The 10,534-nt window shown below is 42.6% G+C and overlaps 1 protein-coding gene across 3 annotated transcripts in view; it reads left to right on the top strand.

The window, feature by feature from the left end:
- Positions 1–9,592, top strand: part of Depdc1b (DEP domain containing 1B) — a 91,522-nt gene extending 81,930 nt beyond the window's left edge. For 2 of the 3 annotated variants that reach the window (XM_063281722.1, XM_017590823.3), the window contains exons 8-11: positions 2,216–2,382; positions 4,532–4,708; positions 6,816–7,001; positions 8,603–9,592. In XM_063281722.1, coding sequence (XP_063137792.1) covers positions 2,216–2,382; positions 4,532–4,708; positions 6,816–7,001; positions 8,603–8,764 — 692 coding nt within the window. In that variant the 3' untranslated portion in view covers positions 8,765–9,592. The remainder of the gene's footprint in view (positions 1–2,215; positions 2,383–4,531; positions 4,709–6,815; positions 7,002–8,602) is intronic. The other variant, NM_001107651.1, reaches the window with a different exon arrangement.
- The last annotated feature ends 942 nt before the right edge of the window (positions 9,593–10,534 follow it).

Consider the following 10,534-nt stretch of genomic DNA (forward strand, 5'->3'; position numbering starts at 1 on the left):
GAGCTAAATCCCCAGCCCCGACCCCCTCCTCTTCTTGATGATACCCTTAAACTGGGGGCCAAAAGTTCTTCCTTACATCGCCCTTTTTCTAGTATTATGCTATGGTAACAGGTAAAATAATTAACACATTGCAATGTATTTGAAACTCTTCAGTAAGACAGTACAGTAAAAGCAGGCATGGACTTTTAATAGACATTTTATAAAAGATGATCTCCTTATAAGCACGCATAAGAAGATACCTATCATTAATCATTAAGCGCCCAGGGATTTAAGCTCCGTGAAGTGCTGGTGCTTAAGTACGAGGTGCTGATTGTGCCGTGCCTTGCTAATGAAGTACAGACGTTTAAACTTTTAAATCACATTTCTTTATGTGCATGGTATGCATATGTATATCTGAGGATGTGCACAACATGACGTGTATTGTGGAAGCCAGAAGACAACTGGTGGGAGTCAGTTTTCACTTTCTACTCTGTGGGTCCCACATTCAAACTCAGGTCATAGGGCTTGATGGCAAGTGTCCTCACCTGCTGTGCCATCTTGCTAGCCTAGAGCTGGTCTTCTTCTTTTTGTTTAATGAGAAAAACATCAAAATATTTTTTGTACAGCTTTTTTGGAGTTATTGTTTTCTGTCGTCACTTGACTATGCAATGTCACGTGTCCCAGAGCCTTCTAGTTGTACCCGACTGCTTCTTAACACACATTAGTCAACACTGCCACTTCACCTGGCCTGTAGTAACCATCGATCATCCACTCTCAGTTCTGTGAGATCAATTCATTTAGATTCCATATGTGATTGAGGTCACGAGGCACTTGTCTTTCTGTTCCGGTTTATGTCATGTCAGGCCTTCAATTCCAGAATTGGGATGCTGTGGCTTTGAGGCGAGCTTGTCTTTTGTTGTAGAAGTTTCATGATGTCAAGTATTATCACTGAAGTTTTTAATCCATTTTTGGGCTGTATTTTGTGAGACTGGTAAGGAATCAGGATCTCTTTTCACTCTTGTGTACGTGGAATGGCTGTTCTGTGTGGAACCTGTGCTGGAAATCAACTGGTGGAAGGGCATAGGTTCACTTCTACAGTTTATTCTGGGAGCATGTTTCTCAATACAGAAAAAAAAAAAAACCCTTTGACTTCTTTCATCAGTATAATGCAAATCATCTTTCTCTGTCTCTCTGTCTTCCTGTTTGTGTCTCTCTGTGTCTCTGTGTGTCTCTCTCTCAAACAGATCATGTTCTTAGCCCTCCTCCCTTCCTCTGTGTGTTTGTATAAGAGCATGTGTGTACGTGTATTGGGGCACATGTCTGGCACAGAGGGGAACCTTCTGGGTATTGGTTTTTCCCTTCCACCTCAATTCTGAGCAGATTGCTTGTCTGCACTTCACTCTCAGAAGCCAGCCTGTGCTTCTGGGCAATCCCTTCTCTCTCCTCCATCTTGCGATAGGAGTGCTTACAGATAAATAAGCGACAGCATCCGCCTTTTACAAGGATCCCAGGGATCAAATTCTGGCCATTGGGTGTAGTCATGGTTCTTTCAAGTTTTCGTTTGGTTTTGGAGATGATTTTTTGAAATGATTTATTTATTTTTGTTTTATGTGCACTGATGTTTTTCCCGTACGTATGTATGTCTCTGTGAGGGTGTCTGATCCTCTGCAACTCGAGCTGCAAACAGTTGTGAGCCGCTGTGTAGGCAGGCACTGGGTCCGGGTCCTCTGGAAGAGCAGCCAGCGCTCCCACTTGCTGACCTATCTCCCAAGCCCCTCACTATGGTCCTTCTCTTCCTAATCTGTTGAGGATGCTTTATTGTGACAGGATGTTGAATTTACTAGATGCATTTCTGCAGCTATCGGGATCCATCTTGGTTGTCCTCTTAACATGATGCACTTTCTATACTACATTTTTGATCCCTGTAGGCTTTAGGGTTAGGTTTTGGTGCTCCTGGTTTCCCGGGAGAGAATGCTATGGGCTAGCTAGTTCCTTCTGTCTGCGTGGTTGTGGGCGAGAGGGGAAAGGGCTGTGTTTGTCCCACATCTCATCCCAGCTTAAGGTTTGTATTTTCTACGCTGACTCGTAAGTAAGTCACAGAGCACGTGTGTTGTACACTCTGCCGGGTGTAACTGAACAGGTGAAAACCTTTTTCATACTAACTGTAACAATGTGGGGAAGGAGGCACAGGCGGGCAGGCTGTGTACTGAACGGTGAAACTTCTCTTTTGAATCAGGTTTGCTGCCGAAGGAGCAAATGGCAACTGAGGCGTTTCAGATTTGCTGTCTCCTTCTGCCTCCTGAAAACAGGAGAAAGTTACAGCTGCTGATGCGGATGATGGCGAGGATCTGCTTAAACAAAGAGATGCCGCCACTGTGTGATGGCTTCGGCACCCGCACACTGGTAGGTCGTTAACCTCTGCCCGTGACCTGTGTTTTCAGTATGTAATGCAACCTGGTCAGGTTTCCTGTTCTGAGAAGCCAGACAAGAGCATGGCCAGCCGTCCACCCAGACTTACTGTGCTTTTGCTCTACGGTCCCTGAAGAGCAGAGTGGGAGGTGAAGAGGAGTAGGGAACAGGCTCTCCCTGTAGAGACAGCTGCTGTGTCTTTTCTTACCATTTTATGAATGACTACCAACCGTCAACAAAGACAGTGAAGGTGAGCAGGCAGGAAAACCACATTCTCCTGTTCCAGAGAGGAGGCGCTGTGACGGCTTCCGTAACAAGCAAGGGAGACAGCACATGCAATGGGGGAAGCAGCAGCTGCATGGGTGCAAGGAGGGAGGAGATGCCCAGCTGCTCGAGACCCCTCGGGAAGAGGGAGGATCTCATACACCTATGGATTCACGTGCTGTTCTGATGTATGCATTCACTATGGAAATATTTAATTAAAACTAATTAATACTCCATCACATCACCTATTTATTTGTTTGTTTGTTTATCTATCTATCCATCCTTATCTGTGGATTGGGAATTTACTTTTCCAACAGTTTTGATACATTCCATGTGTTTTCATTAGTAGTTTGGTGGTGGAAAGATTCCTAGAATTTCTCCTGATTGCAACGTGTGTGCTCCAGCCGGCATGTCCCTGTCACCTGTCTTCTTGCCACTGTCTGCTGCGGATTACACTCTGCTCCTCCCGGTTTTCCTCACACAGTCTGGCAGAGAGGTGGTTTCTCTAATACCCCGTGTGTCCTCTCCATGCTCTCGGAGCCACGGTTTACTTCTGGGGGATCCCCTGGACCCACCTTAGAGGAGTGAGACTCCCACTGGGGTGACTCTCTAGCCCTTCTTGGGCTAAAGAGACCTTTTTGAAAAGCCCAAGAAAAAACTTGTACCTCTTCTCTATAGCAACACGCACGCGCACGCACACACACACACACACACGCACAGGCACACACACACCACACTCTATGTAAGGTATAAAGTGTTATTATACATGATTTCAAAGCTTTCATAAATCTACTGAAGATTTTCTTTCCAAGCACAAGTTTTTTCTGCTTCTCTCTATATATGCAAACATGAAGACAAAGTGACACAGTGTTAAGTCTTAGTTAAGTCTTTTTTTCTTAAAGACTTGTTTATTTATATGAGTACATTGTCACTGTCCTCAGACACACCAGAAGAGGGCATCAGATCCCATTACCGATGGTTGTGAGCCACCATGTGGTTGCTGGGAATTGAACTCAGGACTCTGGAAGAGCAGTCGGTGCTCTTAACCGCTGAGCCGTCTCTCCAGCCCCTTAGTTAAGTCTTAATTAAGTCTTAGTATTACTAAACAGACTGCACCATGTAACTTTAATCCAGAGCATAGAGTCAAGTGAAGTAGTAATATGAATTTATATAAACTATATTGTTTATATCAGCCATTATATTTTATACTTATATAAAATAGTTATAAATTATGTATTTATTATTTGTTTTATAATTATTTATAATTATGCGTTATATAGATTTATTATACATTTTTATATTTATATTTTATGTAAAAATTATGTATTTCTACTTTTGGTTATCATTAAAAGTCTCATCATATGATACGGTTTCTTTGTTCAAAGACAACTCTCAAGTGTGTATTTCAATTGTAGAGAAAACAAGTTATCCAAGGAAACATATGATGGTTGAGGAACATAGAGTAACAAGCAATGAAACTAGGATATTCTTTGGCCAAGTAGCTATGAAGTTTGTTGAACTTTAAAGTGCTAAATTTATATAGTTTTAGTTTTTGTGCTAAATTTATATAATTTTCAGAATATATGCATGTGTATAAATGCATGCCAACATATATGTGCATTATACCTTGTATGAAATGTGGAGTTCTAACAACTCCTCAGACAACCTTGTCTCTACTGAGTCTCTTTGGGGTTGGGGTGGAGGGCATTCCCATGGGAGTTGACCCCTCGTGTCTAGGTGCCTGTGGGATGCGCACCTGATATTACCCAACCATTCACATTTGTCTTGCCAACTGGCATTCAGTTTAGAGAAGTCAACAAGGCCACTCATTTCTGTGCATTTTCACCGTCCCCCTGCCGTCTGTTTTGTTTTGGTCCAGATGGTTCAGACATTTTCCCGGTGCATCTTGTGTTCGAAGGATGAGGTAGATTTAGATGAGTTACTAGCTGCTCGGTTGGTGACGTTTCTGATGGACAATTACCAGGAGATTCTGAAAGTCCCTCTGGTCCTGCAGACCTCCATCGAGGAGCGTGTGGCTCACCTGCGAAGAGTGCAGGTAAAGGGGGAGACCTTAGCAGTTCCGTAAAATTGGCAGCAGGGAGCCAGGTAAGCGTGCCAAGGATTATGTGACTTGGCAGGAACAACGTGCTTATAGCATGTCTGCTACTAAACATGGCATGAGTTTGCTGTTACCATGAACAACCATGGAATAGATGCTTGGTTTATTCTATCAGTCATTGCCATATGGGTATCAACCCAACTCATTGAACAGGTTTGGAAATACAGATTATATATACACAAAATGAGCAGAGTTAGAGCTACACTAAAATGGCCACAATATGCATTCATCTTTTTTTCCTCCTCTCTCCATTTATTATGTTCCTTGATTTTTTTTTTAAGTAACTTAGTTTTTCTTACTTAGTAATACAATGTGACATCATCTGTAAATACTCTTGATTGACACTTGTACCAAGAGCTGGAGGCAAATACTGTGTGGATGGAGGGTGTGCCCTTTTCTTTACCCTGCCTCCCTCCTTATTCGACAAAGGAATGATGTTCTGTGTTTCAGCCTTTGCCTCACTCTCTTTGTCCCATCTGTAAAATCAGAACGATAACTAATACTTTGGCTAACACATATAAAAAAGTGCTTACAATAATGTTCTAGTGTTTATCACATAGCAAACCTTTAATGGGTGACTGCTGTTGGGGTTATTATTATTATGTGATTAATGCCATTATGAGATATGTATGTGACATATTTATGTGATTGATGCCATATTGATGCCACATTCCATTATAGAAATGTATACATAATTATCTTAAGTGTGGTGCTCTAGGCTTTACACTTTCTTAGTTTTTTTTTTTTTTCTCGGAGCTGGGGACTGAACCCAGGGCCTTGTGCTTGTTAGGCAAGCGCTCTACCACTGAGCCAAATCCCCAACCCCACTTTCTTAGTTTTTAGTTTCATTTTATTTTGTTTTTAAATACAGGGTCTCATACTGAAGACTGAGGGGGCCTGGAACTCATTATGTAGCCCAGGCTGGCCTTATTCGGGCCATTCCTCCTCCCTCAGCTTCCTGAGTCCTGGGATTACAGGCATGAGATACCATCTCCAGCTGTGCTTAAGTTCTTTATTTCTCTGTATTGCAAGCAATATATTAGTAAATCGTTTTATAGCTAGATTTCCAGGGAGGGAGTTGATCCACAATTGTTCTCCTAGAGTTAATTCCCAGATGCATCACTGCAGAGTCAAACACCTTAAATATACTTTAAATATTGACTGCATATGGCCAATAGCTTTTTAGTTTGATTGTTTGAGTTGAATTTATGTCAGTGGCATAAGAAAGTACATGTTCTTTTCACCTTTGTCTCTGCTTTGGATATAATTACCATGAAAAAACATATATATACATATGTATGTGTGTAACATACATATATATGTATAACATATAAATACACACACACACACACACACACACACACACACACACACACACACACACACACGCCCTTGCCTTTTGCATTGGTTAGCACATAATCTTACTAGTGTTTTAGTTTAACATTCTGCTTCCTAACGTTTTTATGAGTCTGACTTTTGAAGGGTAGGACGAAATGCCGCCTCAAGTCTACCAGGAAAGGCTAGAGTAGCAGCAGTGGCCCCTGGCTTGCTAGGCTTGTGTCTTCACAGACAGAGCAGGCATATTACAGTGAGCCCTGTGCTTTGGAGGGTAGAGGGTGGGCTGTGGTGATTAATTTACTTGCATCTAAGTGTGGCCTTGTCAAGGTGAACTTGTGCTGTGACTGAATAAAATCAGGGATGACTTTACACAGCTCCTGGAGGTTACGCTCAGGTCTCCAAGCTTATCTAGAAAGTGCCTCTTCCCACTCACCAGCCCCTGATTTCCGTTTAAATTTCAGACTCTATCGAAAGGCACATACAGGTACTCTGTGTTGTTGTTTCGTTTTTTATTAGAATGGGTCTCAAGTTTAGAAAAGTAAAATAATCTTGTATTTTAAATTTAAAACTGTGGCTTTAAATATCATTCTTTTAAAAGTTCAAAACACTTCTTTTCAGTATGACTTCCCCCAAGCGAACTGAAGGAAATATCCAAGTCCTGCCAGGAGATATAGTCTAACTTACTCCAGTTCTGTGTTCATCTTAGATAAAATACCCAGGAGCTGATATGGACATCACCCTGTCTGCACCTTCATTTTGCCGTCAAATTAGTCCTGAGGAGTTTGAGTACCAAAGGGCGTATGGCTCCCAGGAGCCCCTGGCAGCGTTGTTGGAAGAAGTCATTGTTGATGACAAACTCTCCAACAAGGAGAAGAAGAAGAAGCTGAAGCAGGTAAAGAGGCTGTTCTTCTGAAGGCACCTCCCTCCCCTCTTCTCAAGTCGTTCCTTCCATTCGCTCTCCGTTTGTGTGGGCTTCATGTACATCTGATCTAGGTTCTTCATTCCAAGTTTCGCTACATTGTTTCCCCAGTTGTATGGGTTTCACATTACTGAGCATTTCTTGTGTAGAGTTAGGTTCTGACATTTGTCATTTGTTTTGCTACTGACATGATATGAGTCAGCTAAACAGTTACTTCAGAAACTGACTGTAAGGAAAATATTTAGTGTGTGTGCTCTATGTGCAGGTGCACATACGTAGAATTCACAACACCTGTCAGAGTCGGTTTTCTCCTGCACCTTGGCGTTAGGCGTTTGCAAAAGCTCTTCTACCTTGCAGAAATTTGTGGCGTCAGTGTGGTTTCTTGTCTCAGACTTCATTCAGTATGCCAGTCAGCCAAACTCCATTCTTCCTGAGTGAAGCAATAAGCCAAGGGTTTAGAGAACAGCATCATTTAGAAAGGTGCACACCATCCCTTAGCTTTTGTCCGTGTGAAGGCCGGCATGATAGAAGCAACTTAAGGGCTGGAGGAGAGTTCGTTGACTCTGGTATCAGGGCTGCTCCTTGTGGCAGGCAAGGGATGCTGGAGCACTGAGTGCGTGGCAGCAAGGTCATACAGAGAGGCTCTTCGTGTCCCCATGGGCCAGAGAATCCCTGGCCCATCCCTGGAAATGGGGAGGGTCACTTACCTGCAGGGATCTGCTTTTCCAGTGATTCACCTCCTCCAGACAGGCTCTCTGGAGCTCCCAGTTTTCAAAACGTCCCAAAGTCATCAAATATTCAAACCATGGTACCAGGAGGACATTTTCCATTCCAACCTTATGTGTACTTTGGCCGTCCTTGAAGACCAGTCTTCACTCTGGTGGATGATATTTAGTTTTCTTTTTGTTTGTTTCTTTCTTTTAATGACAGCTTCACTCTGTAGTGCAGTCCAGCCTTTCCCTATCCATCCTCCTCTACCTACTGTGTGTAGACATTAGAAGTGCTACCTCATTACTCTTGCTCTGTAGTTCCCTGTAAAGCTGGACTCCCGAATAACAAATGTCGGATTATTCCCTGATTATACAGGCTCTGGCCTTCTCTCTCACTTTTCTTCTGCTAATGTTGGAGAAGAGTTGAGTGGTGTAAAATCAAAGGAAGAATATATTCCCTTCCTTTACACTTTCTGTGGAGTAATCCCTTCAGCGTGTTCTCTCTTCTCTGTGTTGGGTAGGTGTCTGGTCCGAGTTGGAGAAGGAGAGAGATGGTAAAACAGCTGGGCCAGACTCTGTGTAGAACAAAAGTTCTTTTCAGTTCAGACTTAACTTGTGACTGGTGTTCACAGCGAGGTCTAGTTATAGCTGACAGGGGGAACATGTTTGAGGGATTTGATTACAAGGAAAACTTCATTTGAAGACAGAGTTGCAGGAAAGACGAGGCAGCAGTATGGGCATCAGCATTAGATAGTTTAACCAAAGCAAAAGAAAGCAAAAGGGACCAGGAACTTCTACAATTTGACTGTGTGATCTTTGTGGTTCTTTTGTGTCTTTTTTGTCTCATATTGGACTCCTGTTCAGTTTCAGAAATCTTACCCTGAAGTCTACCAGGAACGATTTCCTACCCCAGAGAGTGAAGCACTTCTGTTTCCTGAGAAACCCAAGGCCAAACCACAGCTGTTCATGTGGGCACTGAGGAAACCTTTCCAGCCGTTTCAGAGAACCAGAAGTTTCCGGATGTGATGCTGTGACGAAGCTTGAGGGACCTCAGTGGTAGAGACACTTTGAGTCGGTTGAGACTCAAGAACGCCGTTATAAACTACTAAATGTGTGGCTTCAGGTCGCCCAACTCCTTAAATGTCGAGCCGTTGTCAGTATTTGTATAAATCTTGATGCTGTTTGCAGAGATGTACAAATGAGTGAATGATCACAAGTCAGGTGTGTAGTGGTGGTGCGAAGAGGCTTGGGATGCTTAAAAAGTCTAAAGGTAAAGTGTTCCCTTCCTGTTTGTCGTTTTCTGTGGTGTGTAAAGTTTTTGTGCATTGCTCACCCATGTGTCTGAAAACCAAGCCTATGGATACTGTACATACTTGAATAAGAACAACACTGTGCTGTTACTGTGGTAGCATCAACCCAGCTGCCAGTTGTGATCTCTCCTGTGTAAATCCCATGGTTTTATTGTCGTTTGCTTTTATTTTTATTTCTTCTTGTTTTGTTACTGGGAAAAGTCCTCGTGTTTTGCACTGTGATATCTGTGTCTTTTAGTGCAGATTTGCCTGTTGCTCTTTGAGTACCCGTATGCGGTCTGGGTCTGCGTGTGTGTGGATGTGGAATAGTATGCATCTGCCCACGGTCCTGTAATTTGAGTCTCAGCTAAAGATGGAAGGTTGAGCAGGAAGAATTCTTTGGGCTCCCTTGGACCTGTACATCTAAATTAAGTCTTTGGTTTTATGAAAAGTATAAATGGGTTGAGTAAGATGAATTACTTTCTTTATGAATATATTTTTCAGCTTCTTCATTGTTTTAAAAATACATGGAATGTAAATAAATACTGATTTTTTTTTATATATATACTATGCCTTGTGTTTTTCTTCTTTGCTATTGATTTAGATAAGTTAGGGAGCCTCCTCCAATGCCTTTGCCAGTATTTTCACATCTCTCTGTGTGTGTATCAGAAAGGAAGTGAGGCTTGTTGTTGGCTGTTGTATTGGCTTCAGGAGAGTGTGTATCTGCCCCTCACCCATGTCTGTCTAGCTGACTGACTGTCTGTCTGACTCTGTGCTTGTCTCTGCCTCTCCCTTCTTCTTTCCTCCTCCATTCTCTTCTTCCTCTTCTCTCTTCTCACTTCATTGTTTCTTCTTCAAAATGGTGAAGCATCTGAAATACCTCTGAGAGTAATTCCCTTAGGTGATTTTGTGTTCTTGTACTTGAGATCTGCCCTGTGGCAGAGTTACCTTCTGAAGAGATTTTGCCCGTTCAGAAACAGATAAGTATTCCTGATGCTTGAATACGGTTCCAGATATTTAATGTGATTTTTTTTTAGACATTGAGTATTCTTAGACTTGGACGTTTTGTTGAAGCAAAGTGTAGTTCTGCTCAGTCTTGCTCTGTGGTGGAGATCCCTGTTGTCTGCTGTCTTTGGAAGTGTGTGTGTGTGTGTGTGTGTGTGTGTGTGTGTGAGAGAGAGAGAGAGAGAGAGAGAGAGAGAGAGACAGAGAGAGATTGCATTCTGTTTTATGCTTGCTTCTTGAAAAGTTCGTATGTATAAACACCATAAGCCAAGTGTGTGACTGATGCCACGTAGCAACAGTTTTCCTACGTTGTTCGATGAGCCAGCCCGTGTGTGCGCTATCAGTGTCTGCTTTCCTTACTCTCGGTTTCACCGAGACTGCCCTTGTTGGGTTGGAGCTGTCCGTGTCTGGGTGAGTACTGGTGTTGCTCTGATTATGGTTTCATTCTGACTTTAGTAGAGCTGTACATGTTTTGCATATATTTTTAGACTTTACATTTTTT

The sequence above is a fragment of the Rattus norvegicus genome, chromosome 2 (assembly GCF_036323735.1).
Source record: "Rattus norvegicus strain BN/NHsdMcwi chromosome 2, GRCr8, whole genome shotgun sequence".
NCBI classification, from domain to species: domain Eukaryota; kingdom Metazoa; phylum Chordata; class Mammalia; order Rodentia; family Muridae; genus Rattus; species Rattus norvegicus.